This window comes from Oncorhynchus tshawytscha, linkage group LG09 (genome assembly GCF_018296145.1).
Source record: "Oncorhynchus tshawytscha isolate Ot180627B linkage group LG09, Otsh_v2.0, whole genome shotgun sequence".
Classification (NCBI taxonomy): domain Eukaryota; kingdom Metazoa; phylum Chordata; class Actinopteri; order Salmoniformes; family Salmonidae; genus Oncorhynchus; species Oncorhynchus tshawytscha.
In genome coordinates this window covers 61,160,268-61,185,180 of record NC_056437.1, presented here as the reverse complement: position 1 = coordinate 61,185,180, position 24,913 = coordinate 61,160,268, and the positions used below count along the sequence as shown (strand labels likewise).

At 48.6% G+C, this 24,913-nt stretch overlaps 1 protein-coding gene across 1 annotated transcript in view; it reads left to right on the top strand.

Moving 5' to 3' along the window:
* The window catches only part of LOC112237344 (ephrin-B3), a 112,028-nt gene extending 88,219 nt beyond the window's left edge, over nt 1-23,809 (top strand). The window contains exons 3-5 of the mRNA XM_042327175.1: nt 10,672-10,764; nt 15,844-15,915; nt 19,446-23,809. Coding sequence (XP_042183109.1) covers nt 10,672-10,764; nt 15,844-15,915; nt 19,446-19,897 — 617 coding nt within the window. The 3' untranslated portion in view covers nt 19,898-23,809. The remainder of the gene's footprint in view (nt 1-10,671; nt 10,765-15,843; nt 15,916-19,445) is intronic.
* Nucleotides 23,810-24,913: the final 1,104 nt, after the last annotated feature.

The following is a 24,913-nucleotide window of genomic DNA, read 5'->3' as shown; positions in this document are numbered from 1 at the left end:
ACAGGTCTTGTCCTTAGCTGTACTAACAACAGGTCTTGTCCTTAGCTGTACTAACAACAGGTCTTGTCCTTAGCTGTACTAACAGGTCTTGTCCTTAGCTGTACTAACAACAGGTCTTGTCCTTAGCTGTACTAACAACAGGTCTTGTCCTTAGCTGTACTAACAACAGGTCTTGTCCTTAGCTGTACTAACAACAGGTCTTGTCCTTAGCTGTACTAACAACAGGTCTTGTCCTTAGCTGTACTAACAACAGGTCTTGTCCTTAGCTGTACTAACAGCAGGTCTTGTCCTTAGATGTACTAACAGCAGACTAGTCGGTATCCATTTAGGTACTTCCGACTCTCACACACACACACACACACACACACAGACACACAGACACACACATACAGACATAAACACACACACACACTTTGGTACTTCAACCCAGTAAACATTCTCCCTGGGTTTTTATGATGGAAAAACCCATTTTCTCAATGTTCTCCATTGAAAACAGCTTAGGAAAACCTCAGGCCATGTTGGCAATTAGTAGTCAGTGTGTATTTCTATATTTTCGAGCTTGGTGGGATGCATACAACGAAAGAGTGACGCAGTAAGGTCTTGGCTTAGGTTATGGATCAAAATAATACCTTTTCAGGGCTGAAATACATGCAGTATATAATAGCTATTTTTGGTTTGAGTACACAGCTTAATGTGTTCAGCTGTCAGGGGAAGGTAATGGGTTGTGATGGCTTCGTTAATGTGTCATCAAAAGGTTCTAAAAGTGTTCTATCTGAGTTATGAAGGGTTCTACAGTTACAGGAAATAACAAGTATGATCCAAGATTTGAAGGAGTTGGCCGGGAGAGACGGTGTGTGAGTCCCTAACATAACTCTTTCTCAAGGGGGTGTGTGTGTGTGTGTCCAGGGGGAACATATAGTTAAAGCTTCATCCTCTGGATGACATGTAGATATACCATGTCTCTCTGGAGAAGGAGGACTTCAGAGTTAGCACAGGAATGCGACTGTAAATTCCCTCCCCCTGGTCTTTTGACTGACCAACTTTTGTTCCTATCTCAGAAGAAGAAAAAAGGTCCAGTACTCACCAATAGTGAAGTCGCTTTGTGGATTGAGTTATTCTCAGGACGACGTGTCAGAATACACATGGTGCGCACACACACACAGCTTTTGTCATGATCAGCGCGTGTGCGACAGGCTTTGTTCCATCGTGTTCTGGAAATGTGGTCTAGAGACCAACCAACTGGAGATAAGAGCAGAACTCCGGTGTTCGGGATGCCAAACGTTTCATGTTTATTTGTACAGACGGAAGACAACACGACACACATTCACACACACACCCCATCGCTCCAGCGTCTACGGATGTTAGTAATGTGTATCCCAGGGGCCAAACACCCACTCACATTTCCATTATTTTGTGTGTGTGTGTGTGTGATGTTCATAACTTTAGACAACAAGAGTGCGTCACAGATACGGTATCACACACACACACCAGCGGCGAGCGTGGGAGAGACGAGAGACACACACACACACTTCTATACAGGCAACATGCTCGCTCTCGCTCCGATCCCTCGTCTTTGTTCCCTCGGTTTGTTTGTTTGTTTTCTTTTTGTGTGTGTGTGTGTCGTTTAATCTGCTCTTTCGCTCCGCACCTCGTCTCTCTCATCCCCTTTTACTTGAATCTATCTGCCATCTGACAACGTGCTTCTCCTTCAAGTCCCCGAGTGGGTGACAGCTCCACATGCATACGGTGTATTCGCTACGTCGGGAATAGGGTCACGTCTGAGACGCAGCCTTTACCGGGTCAACCCAGGCCAGTTGTTTACTGTTCACTCTGGAGACTTGACTTCAGTAGCTGGTCTGGTCTAGTTGGAGAAGGACTGTATACACACACACAGGGAGACAGACTGCATACACACAGACACCCACTCACACTACACACTTGTCTGAAGCCCTACTCTGGTGCAGACTGTGTGGGTTGATTGAGGATGACTGCGGTGTTATTTAATGAATTACGTTTTTCAGTCTTTCGCTCCCTTCTTTGTTTGGTGGGAGGAAGAGGGTGGCGAGGCGACGCTCCCCCGTCATCCTCGACTGTTCTACACCCCCCTATCACTGCTGATCATTGTCTCAATTACGCATCCCTCCCTCCTTCCTTCCTTCTCCCTCCCTCCCCTGTCGCTGTTTTCGGTCTTTCCTCTCAGCTCATCCCAAGTTACTCTCTATCCACTCCTCTACTCCCCCCATCCCAAGCTACTCTCTATCCACTCCTCTACTCCCCCATCCCAAGCTACTCTGTATCCACTCCTCTACTCCCCCCCCTCATCCCAAGCTACTCTCTATCCACTCCTCTACCCCCCCATCCCAAGTTACTCTCTATCCACTCCTCTACCCCCCATCCCAAGCTACTCTCTATCCACTCCTCTACCCCCCCATATCAAGCTACTCTCTAACCACTCCTCTACCCCCCTCATCCCAGGCTACTCTCTATCCACTCCCCTACCCCCCTCATTCCAAGCTACTCTCTATCCACTCCTCTACCCCCTCATCCCAAGCTACTCTCTATCCACACCTCTACCCCCTCATCCCAAGCTACTCTCTATCCACTCCTCTACCCCCCCCATCCCAAGTTACTCTCTATCCACTCCTCTACCCCCCATCCCAAGCTACTCTCTATCCACTCCTCTACCCCCCCCATCCCAAGCTACTCTCTAACCACTCCTCTACCCCCCTCATCCCAGGCTACTCTCTATCCACTCCCCTACCCCCCTCATTCCAAGCTACTCTCTATCCACTCCTCTACACCCCCCTCATCCCAAGCTACTCTCTATCCACTCCTCCACCCCCCTCATCCCAAGCTACTCTCTATCCACTCCTCTACCCCCTCATCCCAGGCTACTCTCTATCCACTCCCCTACCCCCCTCATTCCAAGCTACTCTCTATCCACTCCTCTACCCCCTCATCCCAAGCTACTCTCTATCCACTCCTCTACCCCCCTCATCCCAAGCTACTCTCTATCCACTCCTCTACCCCCTCATCCCAAGCTACTCTCTATCCACTCCTCTACCCCCCTCATCCCAAGCTACTCTCTATCCACTCCTCTACCCCCTCATCCCAAGCTACTCTCTATCCACTCCTCTACCCCCCATCCCAAGCTACTCTCTATCCACTCCTCTACCCCCCTCATCCCAAGCTACTCTCTATCCACTCCTCTACCCCCCTCATCCCAAGCTACTCTCTATCCACTCCTCTACCCCCCCTCATCCCAAGCTACTCTCTATCCACTCCTCTACCCCCCTCATTCCAAGCTACTCTCTATCCACTCCTCTACCCCCCTCATCCCAAGCTACTCTCTATCCACTCCTCTACCCCCCTCATCCCAAGCTACTCTCTATCCACTCCTCTACCCCCCTCATCCCAAGCTACTCTCTATCCACTCCTCTACCCCCCTCATCCCAAGCTACTCTCTATCCACTCCTCTACCCCCCTCATCCCAGGCTACTCTCTATCCACTCCCCTACCCCCCTCATTCCAAGCTACTCTCTATCCACTCCTCTACACCCCCCTCATCCCAAGCTACTCTCTATCCACTCCTCCACCCCCCTCATCCCAAGCTACTCTCTATCCACTCCTCTACCCCCTCATCCCAGGCTACTCTCTATCCACTCCCCTACCCCCCATCATTCCAAGCTACTCTCTATCCACTCCTCTACCCCCCTCATCCCAAGCTACTCTCTATCCACTCCTCTACCCCCCTCATCCCAAGCTACTCTCTATCCACTCCTCTACCCCCTCATCCCAAGCTACTCCCCATCCACTCCTCTACCCCCTCATCCCAAGCTACTCTCTATCCACTCCTCTACCCCCTCATCCCAAGCTACTCTCTATCCACTCCTCTACCCCCTCATCCCAAGCTACTCTCTATCCACTCCTCTACCCCCCTCATCCCAAGCTACTCTCTATCCACTCCTCTACCCCCCTCATCCCAAGCTACTCTCTATCCACTCCTCTACCCCCCTCATCCCAAGCTACTCTCTATCCACTCCTCTACCCCCCTCATCCCAAGCTACTCTCTATCCACTCCTCTACCCCCTCTCATCCCAAGCTACTCTCTATCCACTCCTCTACCCCCCTCATCCCAAGCTACTCTCTATCCACTCCTCTACCCCCCTCATCCCAAGCTACTCTCTATCCACTCCTCTACCCCCTCATCCCAAGCTACTCTCTATCCACTCCTCTACCCCCCTCATCCCAAGCTACTCTCTATCCACTCCTCTACCCCCCTCATCCCAAGCTACTCTCTATCCACTCCTCTACCCCCCTCATCCCAAGCTACTCTCTATCCACTCCTCTACCCCCCCATCCCAAGCTACTCTCTATCCACTCCTCTACCCCCCTCATCCCAGGCTACTCTCTATCCACTCCCCTACCCCCCCTCATTCCAAGCTACTCTCTATCCACTCCTCTACACCCCCTCATCCCAAGCTACTCTCTATCCACTCCTCCACCCCCCTCATCCCAAGCTACTCTCTATCCACTCACTCCTCTCCCACCCCCACTCACCCCCTCATCCCAGGCTACTCCCCTACCTATCCAAGCTACTCTCTATCCCCCCCCCCCTCATCCCAAGCTACTCTCTATCCACTCCTCTACCCCCCCTCATCCCAAGCTACTCTCTATCCACTCCTCTACCCCCTCATCCCAAGCTACTCCCTATCCACTCCTCTACCCCCTCATCCCAAGCTACTCCTATCCACTCCTCTACCCCCCTCATCCCAAGCTACTCTCTATCCACTCCTCTACCCCCCTCATCCCAAGCTACTCTCTATCCACTCCTCTACCCCCCTCATCCCAAGCTACTCTCTATCCACTCCTCTACCCCCCTCATCCCAAGCTACTCTCTATCCACTCCTCTACCCCCCTCATCCCAAGCTACTCTCTATCCACTCCTCTACCCCCCTCATCCCAAGCTACTCTCTATCCACTCCTCTACCCCCCCTCATCCCAAGCTACTCTCTATCCACTCCTCTACCCCCCTCATCCCAAGCTACTCTCTATCCACTCCTCTACCCCCCTCATCCCAAGCTACTCTCTATCCACTCCTCTACCCCCCTCATCCCAAGCTACTCTCTATCCACTCCTCTACCCCCCTCATCCCAAGCTACTCTCTATCCACTCCTCTACCCCCCCTCATCCCAAGCTACTCTCTATCCACTCCTCTACCCCCCCATCCCAAGCTACTCTCTATCCACTCCTCTACCCCCCCATCCCAAGCTACTCTCTATCCACTCCTCTACCCCCCCTCATCCCAAGTTACTCTCTATCCACTCCTCTACCCCCCCTCATCCCAAGCTACTCTCTATCCACTCCTCTACCCTCCCCCTACTCGATCCTCTACAAGCTACTCTCTATCCACTCCTCTACCCCCCTCATCCCAAGCTACTCTCTATCCACTCCTCTACCCCCCTCATCCCAAGCTACTCTCTATCCACTCCTCTACCCCCCCCTCATCCCAAGCTACTCTCTATCCACTCCTCTACCCCCCTCATCCCAAGCTACTCTCTATCCACTCCTCTACCATCTCATCCCAAGCTACTCTCTATCCACTCCTCTACCCCCCTCATCCCAAGCTACTCTCTATCCACTCCTCTACCCCCTCATCCCAAGCTACTCTCTATCCACTCCTCTACCCCCCTCATCCCAAGCTACTCTCTATCCACTCCTCTACCCCCCTCATCCCAAGCTACTCTCTATCCACTCTCTACCCCCCTCATCCCAAGCTACTCTCTATCCACTCCCCCTCTCCCCCCCACTCATCCCCCAGCTACTCTCTATCCACTCCTCTACCCCCTCATCCCAAGCTACTCTCTATCCACTCCTCTACCCCCCCTCATCCCAAGCTACTCTCTATCCACTCCTCTACCCCCCTCATCCCAAGCTACTCTCTATCCACTCCTCTACCCCCCATCCCAAGCTACTCTCTATCCACTCCTCTACCCCCCCATCCCAAGCTACTCTCTATCCACTCCTCTACCCCCCCCAACCCCATCGTCACATTCCTTATTTTCTTCTTCTTGCTTTCTCTCTGTTCCAAAGTTATGTGGTTAAGACTAACAACTACTTGCATTATCCCTCTTTTCTCTCCGTTACCACCTTTTTTTTCCGTAAGTGGCAACAGCTTAAAGTAGTCTCTCTCTCTCTCTCTCTCTCTCTCTCTCTCTCTCTCTCTGTCTCTCTCTCTCTCTGTCTCTCTCTCTCTCTCCCCCCTCTCTCTCTCTCCCCCTCTCTCTCCCTCTCGTTCTCTCTCTCTCTCTCCCCCTTCTCTCTCTCCCCTTCTCTCTCTCCCCTTCTCTCTCTCCCCCTCTCTCCCTCTCTCCCTCTCTCGTTCTTGCTCTCCCCCTCTCTCCCTCTCTCTCTCCCTCTCTCTCTCTCTCTCCTCTCTCGTTCTCTCTCCCCCTCTCTCTCCCCCTTCTCTCTCTCCCCCTCTCTCTCTCTCTCCTCTCTCGTTCTCTCTCTCCCCCTCTCTCTCTCCCTCTCTCGTTCTCTCTCTCTCCCTCTCTCGTTCTCTCTCTCCCCCCTCTCTCCCCTTCTCTCTCTCCCCCTCTCTCCCCCTTCTCTCTCTCCCCCTCTCTCCCCCTTCTCTCTCCCCCTCTCTCCTCTCTCTCCCCTCTCTCTCTCTCTCCATCTCTCGTTCTCTCTCTCCCCCTTCTCTCTCTCCCCCTCTCTCTCTCTCCCTCTCCCTCTCCCCCTCTCTCTCTCTCCCCCTCTCTCTCTCCCTCTCTCGTTCTCTCTCTCCCCCTTCTCTCTCTCCCCCTTCTCTCTCTCCCCCTCTCTCCCCTCTCTCTCTCTCCCTCTCTCGTTCTTGCTCTCCCCCTCGCTCCCTCTCTCTCTCTCCCTCTCTCTCTCTCTCCCCCTCTCTCTCTCTCTCGCTCATTCTCTCTCTCCCTCTCTCTCTCTCTCTCCCTCTCTCTCCCTCTCTCGTTCTTTCCATCACTTCTCATAGTCTGCTGTCTCAGTCATGTCAACAACAGCTTGTCATAAACGATCAGTCTCAATCCTCCCTCCTCCTCGTGTTCTCTCGCCTCCCTGTTCTTCTTATTCTCTTCTCTTTCACTCTGTCCTTTGCCAGCCTTTCAGTCCTTTTTAAAAAAAAACTCCAGCACTGTCCTTTTTGCCTCCCGTCATCTTCTCTCTTCTTCCTCTCAAGCATCTCTCCTTTCTCCTCTTGGTTTTTCTATCCATTCCTCCATATTAATGTCCTTGTCCTCTGCAGATCCCTCTCTCCTCTCGCCTCCTTTCACACTTTCCAACACTAACAGGCTGGCAGGAAGATGGAGAGGTGAGATGACTAAGGCTCTCTTCTTTCACACCTCTCTCTCTTTCTCCCCCGCTCCCTCTCTCCTCGCCAACACCTTAATCTGTAGCCTCAAGTCAAAGGGAGAGAAAAATAAGAGGCCGGATGTATTTTTGAGGGAAAGCAAAGGTCTTGAGGCGTGAACTGAAAGAGAGGGAGGAGAGAGGTAGAGAGAGCGTTTTCTGTGTTTCTCAGAAATTGCACTCATCCGTTCTCATCAATCAAATTTCAGTCAAATGTATTTATAGCCCTATTTACATTAGCCGATGTCACAAAGTGCTGTACAGAAACCCAGCCTAAAACCCCAAAACAGCAAGGGTGTGGAAGCAAATCCCTCTCTCCTCTCAGTCAATGAGCCTCAGCCTATAGACTACATGGGTAGTAGTAGAAATAGCCTTTTAAGCATTCTAGTACAATTAAATAGTTCACACACACACACACACACACACACACACACACACATGGACGAAGCAGTCTAAGGCACTGCATTTCAGTGCAAGAGGCGTCATTACAGTCCCTGGTTCGAATCCAGGCTGTATTACATCCAGCCGTGTTTGGGAGTCCCATAGGGAAGCGCACAATTGGCCCAGCGTCGTCCAGGTTTGGCCGGGGTAGGCCGTCATTGTAAATAAGAATTTGTTCTTAACTGACTTGCCTAGTTAAATAAAGGTTACACACAAATCACACACCACACTGACCAAAAACACATTTTGTTGGCATTTACACAGTAAAACATCATCAAAACCTATTTCTTTCGCTTGCTTGCTGTGCTGTTTCGTTGTTCATTTGTTCAGTCGTTTCATTCTCAACCAGGATTTCATCATTACATGTCAAGCAGTGAAGTTTCAGCTCAGTCTGTCCATCTGTGGCCTCTCTTCCTCGGTGGGCACTGTCACTGTGTCCATTTCCATCTCGTCCAGCTGTGTCTGTAACATTTCACGTAAACCCTGTTTCTTGTCTGCGTCGAAGTAGCGGTCCTTGTACCTAGCATCGAGCATGGTGGCGGCACAGTAAAGAGCCTCCAGAGAGAATGCCTGTTAAAGAAGTAGCGGTCCTTGTACCTAGCATCGAGCACGGTGGCGACACAGTGAAGAGCCTCCAGAGAGAATGCCTGTTAAAGAAGTAGCGGTCCTTGTACCTAGCATCGAGCACGGTGGTGGCACAGTAAAGAGGCTCCAGAGAGAATGCCTGTTAAAGAAGTAGCGGTCCTTGTACCTAGCATCGAGCACGGTGGCGACACAGTGAAGAGGCTCCGAGAGAATAACACCGAATCGCTTGTTCACAGCCTCTAGTAGAGTACTTTTTCAAGTTTTAACCCCACAGTCTGTGTTGGCAGTTTTGTTGAGCAGGAGTTTCAATGCCATGACAGAGGGTATCACGTCTGCTGCAGACACAGTTGATGAGCTCATTTCTCCAGTCAGTTGTTCGAATGGGGCTAGGATTGTGTTTATGTTTCCAGGTTTCAAACATGTTCTCAAATGCCATTGAAATGGCAGCAGTGGTATGAGAACCAGCACATTCTTCAGCACGCAAAGCTGCTTTCCTCAGTAGGAAATCGACCCACTGTGCTGTCAGACTCGGCATGCTCATGGGGCTGACATCGCTGGTCCAAATGTCAGTCGTGAAGCTAATAGCAGTGATGCAAGTAGCTCACGGATGTTTCAACAACGATACCGTGTAACTCCGGTAGGCCAACATCTGAAAAATAGCGCCTACTTGGTGGTGTGTACCGGTGCTTGACCAGTCTGCGAAAGCCGACATCATCCACGACAGAGAACGGTTGATTGTCAAGGGCAATGAATTCCGTTATCGTGGCGTGAATGGATTTCGACCTTTTTGAGTTGTCTCACCGAAATGTTCTTACTCTCTCAAATGACTGCTTGAGTGGAACTTGTTTAGTTGTTGGAAGTGTAGCGCTTAGTATTTTTCTGATGTTCTGTGTAGCGCTGTATTTTTTGTGGCATCCTTACGTCGTGTGCCTACGTTATATAGGTATGTACGTCATCTTCCTACGTTATATAGGTATGCACGTCATCTACCTACGTTGTATAGGTATGCACGTCATCTACCTACGTTGTATAGGTATGCACGTCATCTACCTACGTTATATAGGTATGCACGTCATCTACCTACGTTATATAGGTATGCACGTCATCTACCTACGTTATATAGGTATGCACGTCATCTACCTACGTTATATAGGTATGCACGTCATCTACCTACGTTATATAGGTATGCACGTCATCTACCTACGTTGTATAGGTATGCACGTCATCTACCTACGTTATATAGGTATGCACGTCATCTACTTACGTTGTATAGGTATGCACGTCATCTACCTACGTTGTATAGGTATGCACGTCATCTACCTACGTTATATATTTATGCACGTCATCTACCTACGTTATATAGGTATGCACGTCATCTACCTACGTTGTATAGGTATGCACGTCATCTACTTACGTTGTATAGGTATGCACGTCATCTACCTACGTTATATAGGTATGCACGTCATCTACCTACGTTATATAGGTATGCACGTCATCTACCTGCGTTGTATAGGTATGCACGTCAGCTTTGACATCGGTTTTTCACGTCTGCGTTAAACTAGACATCGGGCCGATGCCCATGTTGCCATTTTTGAGCTAATATTGGCCGATTCCGGTTTATATTGTGCATGTCCTAGCTCTGATAGCTAATATGGCATGGATAAGAGCATGGTGCTTGCAACACCTGGGCATGTGGGTTCGAATCCCTCATGGACCCAATATACTAAATGCGTTAAACTACACGTCCCTTTGGATAAAAACATCTGCTAAATCGTAACATGATACTGTTTAATTACACAGAAGCGAATTTCTCTTTCTCTCTTTTATAATTCTATAATGAATCCTGAATTCTCAATGAGATAATCATTGTCTCCTCAATAATAATAATACTTTATCTCTCTCCCTCTTCTCCAGCGTGTTTGTCCAGTCAAAAGTGGACTTCTATATCAAGGGCAGTTTATTGGAGTTAATTCATGTGTTAGTCATTGAGTCCACAGAGCTCAGTCACTAGGCACTAAATGAGACATTAGGACTCATTAAAATTCTCACATCTTGTAGGACTGTGACATTTCACAGCTTCTGTGTGCGAGTTTAATCACCACGCCTGCAAATGTCACTCATCCACTGGCTGGGTAGAATGGGCGGGCTGTGTGAATGGGAAGCATTGTGAAAGGGAGAGTGTGTGAGTTTGTGTGTGTTTCACCCGTGAGGGTGAGTTTCGTGTGTGTTAGACAGTCAGCCTGATAAGTTGTTCTGTTGTTCCCCCTCCAGCCACGTCAGATGGGACGCGCCAGGGCCTGGAGAGTATGAGGGGAGGAGTGTGTGCAACGCAGGGCATGAAGGTGATCCTCAAAGTGGGACAGAGTGAGTACTGAGACACACCTGAAATAAACACTCATTCATCATTTTCTCTCTCTCTCTAACACACACACACACACACACACACACACACACACACACACACACACTGACAGTGTACTCTAAGTGTATTAGTGTTGATTAGAGGCAGCGAGCTGGAGGAGAGGAGCAGCCAGGATCACATGGCTCTAATGAGCCCTGTTGACTTCACTCACTAACACACTAAACACCACGACTCTCTGCTACTGGCTGTCTATGCCCAGACATACAGTAAGGAGTAGGCTGCTCATTCTGGGCTTAAACACCACCGACCCTGATAATGACTTTGTATGTATACAGTAGAGTAAACAGTCTCTATGGTGTTAAACACCAATGACTCTGCTAATGACTTTGTATGTATACAGTAGAGTAAACAGTCTCTATAGTGTTAAACACCAATGACTCTGCTAATGACTTTGTATGTATACAGTAGAGTAAACAGTCTCTATGGTGTTAAACACCAATGACTCTGCTAATGACTTTGTATGTATACAGTAGAGTAAACAGTCTCTATGGTGTTAAACACCAATGACTCTGCTAATGACTTTGTATGTATACAGTAGAGTAAACAGTCTCTATGGTGTTAAACACCAATGACTCTGCTAATGACTTTGTATGTATACAGTAGAGTAAACAGTCTCTATGGTGTTAAACACCAATGACTCTGCTAATGACTTTGTATGTATACAGTAGAGTAAACAGTCTCTATGGTGTTAAACACCACTGATCCTGCAAATGACTCTGCTGCTGGGGGGGGGTCAATGTTTTAGATGGAAGTCACACGTTTTCTCTTACATACACATATTTTGACTGCAAACACACAAATACAGTGGGGCAAACAAGTATTTAGTCAGCCACCAATTGTGCAAGTTCTCCCACTTAAAAAGATGAGAGAGGCCTGTAATTTTCATCATAGGTACACATCTCTGTGTTGTTGTGAAAGCTATTCTCTCTGTGTGTTGTTGTGAAAGCTCTTCTCTCTCTGTGTTGTTGTGAAAGCTATTCTCTCTGTGTGTTGTTGTGAAAGCTATTCTTTCTGTGTGTTGTTGTGAAAGCTATTCTCTCTGTGTGTTGTTGTGAAAGCCCTTTCTGTGTGTTGTTGTGAAAGCCCTTTCTGTGTGTTGTTGTGAAAGCTCTCTTCTCTCTGTGTGTTGTTGTGAAAGCTCTCTTCTCTCTGTGTGTTATTGTGAAAGCTCTCTTCTCTGTGCGTGTTGTTGTGAAAGCTCTCTTCTCTCTGTGTGTTGTTGTGAAAGCTATTCTTTCTGTGTGTTGTTGTGAAAGCTATTCTCTCTGTGTGTTGTTGTGAAAGCCCTTTCTGTGTGTTGTTGTGAAAGCCCTTTCTGTGTGTTGTTGTGAAAGCTCTCTTCTCTCTGTGTGTTGTTGTGAAAGCTCTCTTCTCTCTGTGTGTTATTGTGAAAGCTCTCTTCTCTGTGTGTGTTGTTGTGAAAGCTCTCTTCTCTCTGTGTGTTGTTGTGGAAGTTATTCTTTCTGTGTGTTGATGTGGAAGCTGTTCTCCTGAGAGGGAAGTGGTGCTGCTGTGTCTCCATCATTCTCCACAGCCCACCCAGGGGAGAAGAGTAGCACTCCCTATATCTCTCTTTTCTTTCTATCTCCCACTCTCTTTCTTTCGTTGCTGCTTGAATGAAAACCGCCATCATTGATTCCCTCCCTTCCTTCCTCTCTCTCGTCCTCCTCACCTCTGTTCTCTTGGGTTTCACACTAATTTGCAGGTCCACCTTTCATGTCCCTCTCTCTCTCTCACCTTTCATGTCCCTCTCTCTCTCTCACCTTTCATGTCCCTCTCTCTCTCTCACCTTTCATGTCCCTCTCTCTCTCTCTCTCTCTCTCTCTCTCCTTTCTTCCCTCTCTCTCTCTTCCCTCTCTCTCTCTCTCTCTCTCTTCCCTCTCTCTCTCTCTCTCTCTCTCTCTCTCTCTCTCTCTCTCTCTCTCTCTCTCTCTCACCTTTCATGTCCCTCTCTCTCGCACACCTTTCAGGTCCCTCTCTCTCTCACACCTTTCAGGTCCCTCTCTCTCTCACACCTTTCATGTCCCTCTCTCTCTCACACCTTTCATGTCCCTCTCTCTCTCACACCTTTCATGTCCCTCTCTCTCTCTCACCTTTCATGTCCCTCTCTCTCTCACCTTTCATGTCCCTCTCTCTCTCACCTTTCATGTCCCTCTCTCTCACCGTTCATGTCCCCCTCTCTCTCTCTCACCGTTCATGTCCCTCTCTCTCTCACCGTTCATGTCCCTCTCTCTCTCACACCTTTCATGTCCCTCTCTCTCTCACACCTTTCATGTCCCTCTCTCTCTCACACCTTTCATGTCCCTCTCTCTCTCTCACCTTTCATGTCACTCTCTCTCTCTCACCTTTCATGTCCCTCTCTCTCTCACCTTTCATGTCCCTCTCTCTCTCACCTTTCATGTCCCTCTCTCTCTCACCTTTCATGTCCCTCTCTCTCACCGTTCATGTCCCCCTCTCTCTCTCACCGTTCATGTCCCACTCTCTCTCTCACCGTTCATGTCCCTCTCTCTCTCTCTCTCTCACCTTTCATGTCCCTCTCTCTCTCTCTCACCTTTCATGTCCCTCTCTCTCTCTCTCTCTCACCTTTCATGTCCCTCTCTCTCTCACCTTTCATGTCCCTCTCTCTCTCTCTCTCACCTTTCATGTCCCTCTCTCTCGCACACCTTTCAGGTCCCTCTCTCTCTCACACCTTTCAGGTCCCTCTCTCTCTCACACCTTTCATGTCCCTCTCTCTCTCACACCTTTCATGTCCCTCTCTCTCTCACACCTTTCATGTCCCTCTCTCTCTCTCACCTTTCATGTCCCTCTCTCTCTCACCTTTCATGTCCCTCTCTCTCTCACCTTTCATGTCCCTCTCTCTCACCGTTCATGTCCCCCTCTCTTTCTCACCGTTCATGTCCCCCTCTCTCTCTCACCGTTCATGTCCCTCTCTCTCTCACACCTTTCATGTCCCTCTCTCTCTCACACCTTTCATGTCCCTCTCTCTCTCACACCTTTCATGTCCCTCTCTCTCTCTCACCTTTCATGTCACTCTCTCTCTCTCACCTTTCATGTCCCTCTCTCTCTCACCTTTCATGTCCCTCTCTCTCTCACCTTTCATGTCCCTCTCTCTCTCACCTTTCATGTCCCTCTCTCTCACCGTTCATGTCCCCCTCTCTCTCTCACCGTTCATGTCCCACTCTCTCTCACCGTTCATGTCCCTCTCTCTCTCTCTCTCTCTCTCTCCTTTCATGTCCCTCTCTCTCTCTCACCTTTCATGTCCCTCTCTCTCTCTCTCTCACCGTTCATGTCCCTCTCTCTCTTGCTCACTCCTCTCTTACTCATCTTCCTTTCTCCCTTACCTCTCTTGCCCTCCCCGCCCCTCTCTCTGTCTGTCTCCCATTTTTATTGCGCCCTCTCTTTCTCTCCCTACCTGTCTCCGTCTTCTTCTCTCTCTCTTTCTACCTCATTCATCCCTTTTCTCTCCTTGCCTACCCATCCTGTCTCTTTCTCCCCATCCAATATCTCCTTTATTCCCCCCTCTCCCTGTGTTATCTGTTGTGGGTTTGAAAGGTCACCTCTGCTCTGTTTGTCATCTAAACACACGGTGTGCCGCCTCATAGAGATCTCTGATGAGATTTGGAGCACCGCTCAGCTCTGAAACACACACAGGCACACACACACACACACACACACACACACACACACACACACACACACACACACACACACACACACAGAGTCTTAGCTACTTGCACGTTCCCGAGAAACACACACAATCTTTCTCTCTCTCTCTCTCTCACACACACACACACACACACACACACACACACACACACACACACACACACACACACACACACACACACACACACACAGAGTCTTAGCTACTTGCACGTTCCCGAGAAACACACACAATCTTTCTCTCTCTCTCTCTCTCTCTCTCTCTCTCTCTCTCTCTCTCTCTCACACACACACACACACACACACACACACACACACTTTATGTTTTACTATCCTTGTGGAGACCTACAATTGGTTTCCATTACAGGTCCTATTTTCCCTAACCTTAACCCTGAACATAACCCTAACTCCTAAACATACCCACCAACCCTAATTCTAACCCGTAGCCTAAAATAGCCTTTCTCCTCATGGGGATGTAGGAAATGTCCCCACGAGGGAGAATGATCCTTGTTTTACTTCTGGGGACTTGTGAGGATTACCCACAAGGATAATAATACACACAAGCTCTCACACACACAACACCCACACACACCCTCAAATGCACACAGCACTCACAAGCCCCAGCAGTCCTATTGATCCAAACACCCCTCATGCCAAGTTCTGATTGGCTGTCTGTCTTCAGGGGGCCTGTCGAACCAATAATACCTGCCACTGTGTATGGACCTCCGTAAATGTCAGTTAGTGTAGAATTATAGCTCAGCACATAGTATGTGTGTGTGTGTGTGTGTGTGTGTGTGTGTGTGTGTGTGTACATTGTACAGTCTCTGTGTTCACAGCACAACAGGGCTGTCTATTATGTCCCTCTCGGTAAATCTATACGGCACTCTGTCATAGCCCCAGCGAGAGGATATTAGGGCCGCCCCAAATGGCACGCTATTCCCGCTATTCCCTTTATAGTGCACGACGTTTGATCGGGGTCCGTAGGGAAGTGCACCAGGAAGGGCATACGGTGCCGTTTTTGGGGGACGCGGCCTAGCATGACAGTGGGGCCGGCCCCTGTCTGGCAGGTGGGAGGGCGTGGAGACGGTTTTGTTTGCAGTTTTATATTCACTGTGGTACTTTTACAAATGGAAACCCTTTAAGAATCCCGTTTTTTAATATAGTTGGAGAGCTGTTTTAGAAAATGACATTGGAAGACGATCAATATTTAGTTTCATTGAATGGGCCTCAGAGATGAGTTTTTTTTTATAGCTCAGACAGAGTCTATGTGTAGTCAGTGGGCCTGTTTTGAGGTTGTTTTCATGTTGACGGGATGTGTTATCTTGACCGTTGTACCACCCTGTTTTTTTCCCCCTCAGACCCATATGGACTGCCCCCGAAACCTGCCAAACCAGACCAAAGTGCGGGCCGTACCAACACCAGAAATACAGGTAAGAGGGGTGTGGAGGAGCTTACACACTTACACCACCAGGAGGATAGAGTATACCACAACCAGTCTGAAATGACAAAAAAAAAGCAAGTGAATGAGTGAGTAAAGAAAGAAAGAAGCGACAGAGAATGAGGGACAGGAAAAAAACGACAGATGGAGAATACAAGCCGGCGACATCTGTGGGATCTCTCTATTTAAATCCATCCCTCTCCCTCTCTGTCCATCCCCTCTTTTCTTCTCCTCCCCTCAGAGCTAAGTGCCGCAGGCGAGGAACGATGGCTCTAATAGCTGCCCAGGGAGCGGTGGGTGGGGGGAGACCAGGGGCGCCATTTGAAGGAGTTATTATTGTCATTAGTTTGGGCGGGCCTGGTTTCTGTTGGTCCGCGGAGAGAAGGAAGAGAAGAAGAGAGAGGAGAGGAGAAGGATAAATCTGAGTAGTGAGAGAGGAGAGGGAGAGAGGACAGGGAGAGAGGACAAGAGAGTAGAGGAAAGGGGAGGAGGGGAGGGGAGGAGTGAGGAAAGAAGAGGACGATGAAAGGATAGAGGAGAGGAGTGAGGGAGGGAGTGATGTTGTCTCATGGCCGGGAACTTGTTGACCTGGTCTTTGTATGCTGGCTGGTTCTGTCTCTCCCAACCACATACAGACTGTCCCAAATGGCACCATATTCTCTATTAAAGTGCACTACGTTTGACCAGAGTCCTAAGGGGCCTGGTCCAAAGTAGTGCACTATATAGGGAATACGGTGCCATTTGGGACATGGCCATACAGGCCATCTCTACTCTCTAATGTGAAGTGGATATGAGAGAACTGATGAGAGATGGAGAGAGAGAGAAGAAAGCAGAGGGCGAGAGACACGAGAGCAAAGGAGAAAGCGCAGGAGACAGAAAAAGGGAGGGGGGGGAGGAAAGGAAGGGAAAAGGCTTCACTGTTGAAGGAGCAGAAAACCAACAGAGGAGAAGCAAGAGGTATGGAGAGTACTGTTGAATAGGAGAGAGAGAGGGGAGTGAGAGATGGAAGGGAGGTAGAGAGAACAAGGGAAAAGGATGATAGACAGAGCTGGTGAAAGGAGGAGGAGGAGATGGAGCGAGGGAGAGATGTTGAGGGGTGGAGGGAACGAGAGAGAGATGTTGGGGGGGTGGAGGGAACGAGAGAGAGATGTTAGGGGGACGGAGGGAATGAGAGAGGGATGGAGGGAAGACGCGAGAGGCGGAGAGTGGAATTGGCGTCTAGTATAAGTGTTTTGTCAGTCAGCTAGACAATCAGTCAGTCCTGCATGCATGGTAGGGGGCTCACAGTAGAGGGTGAGGAAGGAGCGAGGGTGGTGAGGAGGGGGAGGCACAGAGCAAGGGAAGTCATTATGTCCACAAAAACCCAGAGAGTGGGAGAGCCACGGAGCGAGGGAAGTCATTATGTCCACAAAAACCCAGAGAGTGGGAGAGCCACGGAGCGAGGAAGGAAGACGGGGAAGAGAGGGAGAGAAAACGAGGGGGGAAATGTGCCAAGGATAATGATAACCCAATCCCACGACCGCACCTCGCATTACCGCCCTAACCGCTACCACCGCCAACGTTTGCACGGTCAACACGACCATTCCTCGCAGGCGGTCCCAAACCCAACAAACACCTGCTGGGCTATGACCTGCCATGTGGTCGGACCATGCGATTGGGACCAGGTTCCAACCAGGCAGCATCACTGTGTGGTCTCTAGCTTTAGAGACCCAGATTGTGCCCCAAATGGCACCCGATTCCCTGTATAGTGCACTACTTTTTTTATTTATTACCAAAGCCATATGGCACCCTATTCCCTATAAAGTGCACTACTTTTTACCAAAGCCATATGGCACCCTATTCCCTATACAGTGCACTAAATAGAGAGTGGGGTGGTGTTTGGGATGGCGTCCAAACCACCCAACTGTTCTGACTCCTTTATGTGGGCACGCACGCGCCAATGCAACATAAACAACGTTGTTAGGCTTAAGGGATGAAGTGTGCCGCCTTGATCCCCTCACTGTGGATGGCTGTAGCTTCTAGCCAGAGCCACGGCGTCTCAGTCGGTCTCCACAGGCGCACAGGAGCATTCCAAACCCTCTCAGATCCATTCCTGTTGGGGTGTTTCTGCCACTGTAACTACAGGACGACGGTTAGTCACCTTGGTGTCGTACAGATATGTTTACTGGTGCGTAATATGTACTGTGTATATAGAAGAGGTTGCACCCTAAAGAAGGCAAGGCAGACTGTTGGTTTAAGGTTTCAGAATTGCCTATGAGAGGTACAGTGTCATTTCTTGTATACACGTCAAAGTCCGTTAAATCAAATCAAATTGTATTTGTCAACGTGCTCCGGGTAGAACAGGTGTAGACCTTACCGCGAAATGCTTACTTTACAAGCCCTTAACCCATAATGCAGTTCTAAGAAAATAGAGTTGAGAAAATATTTACTAAATTAACTTAAGTTAAAAAAATAATAAAAATAACACAATACAATAACAATGAAGAGACTATATACAGGGGGTACCGGTACCGAGTCGAGGTGCGGAGGTAAAAGTTAGTCGAGGTGATATGTACATTTAGGTGACTTGTGTGACTGGAGTCTGACAACTTTTGGGGCCTTCCTCTGACACCGCCTAGTATATAGGTCCTGGATGGCAGGAAGCTTGGCCCCAATGATGTACTGGGCCATTCGCACTACGCTCTGTAGCGCCTTACGGTCAGAGGCCAGGCAGTTGCCATACCAGGCGGTGATGCAACCGGTCAGGATGCTCTTGATGGTGCAGCTGTAAATCTTTTTGAGGATCTGGAGACCCTTGCCAAATTTTTTCTCCTGAGGGGGAAAAGGCATTGCCGTGCCCTCTTCATGACTTTTTTGGACCATGATAGGTTGTTGGTGATGTGGACACCAAGGAACTTGAAACTCTCGACCCGCTCCACTACAGCCCCATCGATGTGAAGTCCAGGATCCAGTTGCAGAGGGAGGTGTCTAGTTCCAGGGTCCTTAGCTTAGTGATGAGCTTTGTGGGCACTATGGTGTTGAACCCTGAACTGTAGTCAATAAACAGCATTCTCACGTAGGTGTTCCTTTTGTCCAGGTGGGAAAGGGCAGTGTGGAGTACGATTGAGATTGTGTCATCTGTGGATCTGTTGGGGCGGTATGCAAATTGGAGAGGGTCTAGGGTTTTCCGGGATGATGGTGTTGATGTGAGCCATGACCAGTCTTTCAAAGCACTTCATGGCTACAGATGTGAGTGCTACGGGTTGGTAGTCATTTAGGCAGGTTACCTTAGTGTTCTTGGGCACAGGGACTATGGTGGTCTGCTTGAAACATGTTGGTATTACAGACTCAGACAGGGAGAGGTTGAAAATGTCAGTGAAGACACTTGCCAGTTGTTCCGCGCATGCTCTGAGTACACATCCCGTTAATCCGTCCGGCTCCTCGGCCTTGTGAATGTTGACCTGTTTAAAGGTAAAGTTACATAACATTGTATTTGTCTTTTATAAGGTTATAAAAATCATATTTTTTTGTGTCATTCTACAGGTGGTGCTGGTAACGCCACCCATCCCAGAGTTCCTAGCGATGGCGCCGGGGATTCGGGAGGCGCAGGGGGCGAGAACGGACCCCTCCCCCCCTCCAACGTGGCCGTCATCGCCGGCGCTGCAGGGGGCTCCGCCTTCCTCCTCCTGGTCACCGCGGTGATCTGCGTGGTGTGTTACCGGCGGCGACACGCCAAGCACTCAGAGTCCCACCACCCGCCTCTGTCACTCTCCTCCCTCACCAGCCCCAAGAGGCATGGCGGCGGGCACGGCGGCGGCCATGGGGGCGGTAACAACAACGGCTCGGAACCCAGTGACATCATCATCCCGCTGCGGGCTTCGGACTCGGCGTACTGCCCTCACTACGAGAAGGTGAGCGGGGACTACGGTCACCCCGTCTACATCGTCCAGGAGATGCCCCCCCAGAGTCCAGCAAACATCTACTACAAAGTATGAGGGCAGTTGCCATGACCTACCTACAGTACTACCAACTACCATCTTACCCTGTCCTGTACAGTACAGTACCACCTACAGCCCACCTACAATATACCCTGTCCTATATAGTACAGTACCACGTAAAACCTACCTACAGTAATCCATCACTGACCTACCCTCCAAAACCACCAAGACCTTCAGTCCCTTATACAGTATCTGAACTTCCCTATCCAACCCCAGTCCAGCCACAGGTGTGTGCATCTAGCTAACTGAAGAGGTCATCCGTACGCCCACCACTCTTCACTCGACTGTGTCACTAAGCTAAGTATGGAGGGTTTAGTATATAGTCCCCACCGGCCCCTTAAAAGAGGACAGGACTGGCAAGAGACTCTGGGGCCCACTTTTCTTTTTTTTTGTCTCACCATGAATGGACCCCCCCCCACCCCACCCACCAGAGCTGAAGAGAAGAGTCCCCTCCCTGTACACCATGAGGATAAGTGTGTGAGAACATGCACACCAAGCTAGTGTGAGAGAACACACACTAGTACCGCCACAACTTGGACTTCTGGGACTCTGACCCCTAGAAAACCCACTGACCAACCACATTCTGAGATCTCTGTATTTCTCTAATGCTCCTGTCCTGTATCAGACCTACCTGCCCCCTGATTGGACCCTGAGTCTAACTGTGGCCCTTGATGTTATAACTCACAAATAGGATCCTAGTTTGTTTGTGTGTGTATGGTTTCTCATTGGACCAGGGGCCTCTGACTCTCTCACCCAATCAGAAAGCTGGGCTGGGGTCACGTGATCAATCGGTCAGACCAATCGAATCTTAGTGACATTCAGAATCTTGTATATTTTAATAACGTGTGTGTGTGTGTGTGTGTGTGTGTGTGTGTGTGCGTGTGTGGGAGACTAGGATAATAATTCTGACACTGCTGTTGCACAGAAGTGTGTGTGCAGTTAGTGTGCTTTAGTACAGTGTGTGTGTGTGTGTTAATCTGTGTATACGCTACATGCGAGTGAATGTGTGTGTTTGCGTGTCTTTAGACTTGTCTTAAAAACCAAAACACAAAAAAGTGAGTGAATATAAAAGAAGGTGAGTTTTTTTTATCGCTAGCAACACTTACAGATTATATATGAATATCCAGTCAATCATTTCTAGACGTCTTGTTTTTTTTAAATTGTTTTTTTATTTTGATTCCTCCACTTGTAAAACAACACTTCTGTTATACTGCTAGATCTTTTTTATCCTGTGCTTTCTTGTTTGCTATTTAGAAACCTGACCCTGTTTCCTTCCCCTTTGAGTTGTAAATTAATTTAATCTCTTTGTTTTTCTTTCCTTGGCGAACTGAGGTCGTTTCTCTCTCCCTCTCTCTCTCTCTCATCGCCTCCCTCCCCCCTCTGGGCCTCCCCCTATGTATATTTTTATAGTTCTTGTACTATGCTGTAGTTTTGAAGTTTAGACCTCGTTTGTGGAAGTTGTTGAGGTAGAAACCATCTATGAAAGTTTTTTTCAAACGCTTTTGAGCACAAGGAAAAGCAAGGGGGGAAATGAACGAGGGCGGGTTCCAAATGAAATGAAATAGAATGAAAAGAGAAAGAGCGGGAACCGGAGTCGCTGTCTAGGGGGAAAAGAGAAAGAGCGACTGAATGTGGAACTTTTTTTTTTAAAGAGAGAAAAGACTGAAGAAGGAATTGCACACTAAAGAAAAGAAAGCACGAGAAGAGATGGAAGAAGTGGGGGGGATGGGAGGTGAATTGAGCGATGAGAGAGAGAAGAATCCCTGGGAAGGATAGAGAGAGTGAAACATTGACTGTGGCGGAAGAGAGGAGCCTTTCCTTTCATGGAGTTCTGAGAAGGAGTGATGGACCCTGGGAGGACGGAGGAAAGGAACAGACACACAGCTGAAATGGATTTCAGGGGGAAACCTCACTGTGGAATAAGGAGGAGAGATTTCATCTAAAACACACACACACACATTGACAGATAGACACACATTCAAGATAACAGACACAGACAATTCTCTTTTCTCCGAAGGGAAATGGCACGTTTCAAATTCTCCCGATTTCCCCCTTAAACAGCTTTATGTATCAGACACACTCTACACTGATTATATCGACACAGACACACTGAGCCCTCTCACATTCTCTTTCACTGTCATAACACGCACACACATACATGCCGTACATGTATACGCCAATTTCACACACACTCTCTCTGTCTGGCTCTGTCTGCATCCCTCTCTCTGCCACACGCACACACTGATTGCTCCCATGCGGCTCCCTATTTCTGACACAGTCCTGGCTTTGATACACACCTCTGTGTGTGACAGAAGGATTAAAAGAGGGTGTGCGCGCCCTGTTTTTGTGCGTGTGTGTACGTGTTTAGCTATACTCGCGGGGACCAGAAGTTCCCGCAAGAATAGTAAACAAGCAAACATTTGACCGACTGGGGACATTTCGTTAGTCCCCAGGTTAGGGAAAATAAGGTTTTGAATGGGACTGAATTGTGTCTTCCCACAAGGTTAGTTATACAAGACTGTGTTTGTATGGGTGTTTTTCTGAAACCAGTTCCTGCCATTCTCTTAGCCTGGTTAATTAGTTTTCACACCCTTTTTCGAAGGCAAAGCTTTCTTCAAACGTGCCGTGTGTTAAGTTGTGCTGTATCGGCGAGCTGCTACTTAGTATCGTTGAGTGTTAGACCCACGACGTGTTCAAAACAGGCACAACGACCTGCAAATGCACACGTACGCTAACAAAATAGCAGACAATAGGTGACGTGCCACACATTGAAATATCCCTCATGCTCAACAGGTGGATGTTTGTTCCCAAAGCTTCACTCCACGTGTGTTTTATTCATATGCCCACCTGCTCAAAAAGCTTTATGTGAAATATTGCTTTCATCTTCTTTTTACTACGACACCTAGTCTCTATTTCACATCCTTTGTATGTTGTGTAATCTGTTCCCATTATGCTTTTTGAACTTAGAAAGTGTTACGGAGAAGTTGACTAATTAGGGTAAATGTTATACCCCAATTTCTGTACTGCAGCATCAGGATCTTGGTATTTATGTATGTGGGAATCTGTCTTGTCTCCTGTACAAATACACGACCACCAGGAATACTGTATACCTTCAAAAACACGCTCAAAGCCAAACTACAAACACTCTCTAAGTTCTGAAATCCTCTGACACTCTAAATGACAGTATTTGACAAAGATGGCAGCTGCCATCAACATAAACACTTGGATAAACTTCCTGGACTTTGTGGAGTTGTGGAATCCAAGTGTGGAATCCGAATGCTGCTCATTTGCAAAATGGTTCCTTCTCTCTCTCCTCTCCCTCTTCATCCTCCTCTCCTCTTTTTTTCACAGAGGAGAATCTCCCTCCGGGACTCAAAGCTTGGGCTTTTTTGTTGTCATGTCAGTCGGTGTTTTACTAAAAGGTTGTCTCTCTCTCTTTCACTGTTTGCTTTTGACTGTTTTCAATGTGTTGGATTTTTTCTCATGGATGCTTCTCATGGATCCTCATTTCAAAAAAAGAGGTTTCTTGTTTTGTGAAAACGCACCCCCCCCCACCCCTGTTGGTCTGTTGGTGTGTGTGTGTGTGTGTGTGTGTGTGTGTGTGTGTGTGTGTGTGTGTGTGTGTGTGTGTGTGTGTGTGTTTCCTTGTCCCAATAGCCAGCAGGTCGAGGCGACAGAGAGCCGGCTGGCTCTTGAATGTGATGTCTTGAGACTTTTTGTATTGGGACACCACTGTGTGAGATGGGTTTGTGTCTACCTTCTCCTTTCCGCTCCCCCCATCCCTCCCGTCACTATGACCTCCTCCTCCTCCTCTCTTTCTCTCCTCCAACACACCTCTAAAGGGAGGAAAAAACTAGTACATTCCTGCTTTGGAAAAATGTTGATTAAAAAAATGATGTTTAAGCACCACTCTCTGGTCTGGTCGTGGGTTCATTATTTTTTGATGAAGTGTGAAGATCTTTGCGCGTGTGTGTGTGTGTGTGTGTGTGTGTGTGTGTGTGTGTGTGTGTGTGTGTGTCTCGTGCTTGCCGTGTCTGGAAGGGGTCACGTACTCCAGTGAGGCCCAGTCTCTCAGATGTAACCCTTTCAGGTCTCTCTCCTATGGGGGTTTTTCTTAGCAGGGTTCCATTCACTGTTTCTCTATAAAGGTACCCATTCAGTCCACACACACACTGCTCCCCCAGTTGTGTTATCAACCAGTTATCTACCCCAGCTTCGTTAGTGTTGGGTGTTGCTTAGCAACGTATCCACATAGATGACCGTCAGCCCTAACAGCTGTACCAACTCCCTTTCTCTCTCTCTCTCTCCCCCATTCTGTACCAACTCCCTTTCTCTCTCTCTCTCTCTCTCTCCCCCCATTCTGTAACAACTCCCTTTCTCTCTCTCACTCCCATTCTGTAACAACTCCCTTTCTCTCTCTCTCCCATTCTGTAACAACTCCCTTTCTCTCTCTCTCCCCCATTCTGTAACAACTCCCTTTCTCTCTCTCTCACCTATTCCGTAACAACTCCCTTTCTCTCTCTCTCTCTCCCCATTCTGTAACAACTCCCTTTCTCTCTCTCTCTCCCCCCATTCTGTAACAACTCCCTTTCTCTCTCTCTCTCTCTCTCTCTCTCTCTCTCTCTCTCTCTCCCATTCTGTAACAACTCCCTTTCCCTCTCTCTCTCCCATTCTGTAACAACTCCCTTTCTCTCTCTCACCTATTCTGTAACAACTCCCTTTCTCCCTCTCTCCCCCATTCTGTAACAACTCCCTTTCTCTCTCCCCTCCCATTCTGTACCAACTCCCTTTCTCTCTCTCTCTCCCATTCTGTAACAACTCCTTTTCTCTCTCTCACCTATTCTGTAACAACTCCCTTTCTCCCTCTCTCCCCCATTCTGTAACAACTCCCTTTCTCTCTCCCCTCCCATTCTGTACCAACTCCCTTTCTCTCTCTCTCTCCCATTCTGTAACAACTCCTTTTCTCTCTCTCACCTATTCTGTAACAACTCCCTTTCTCCCTCTCTCCCCCAT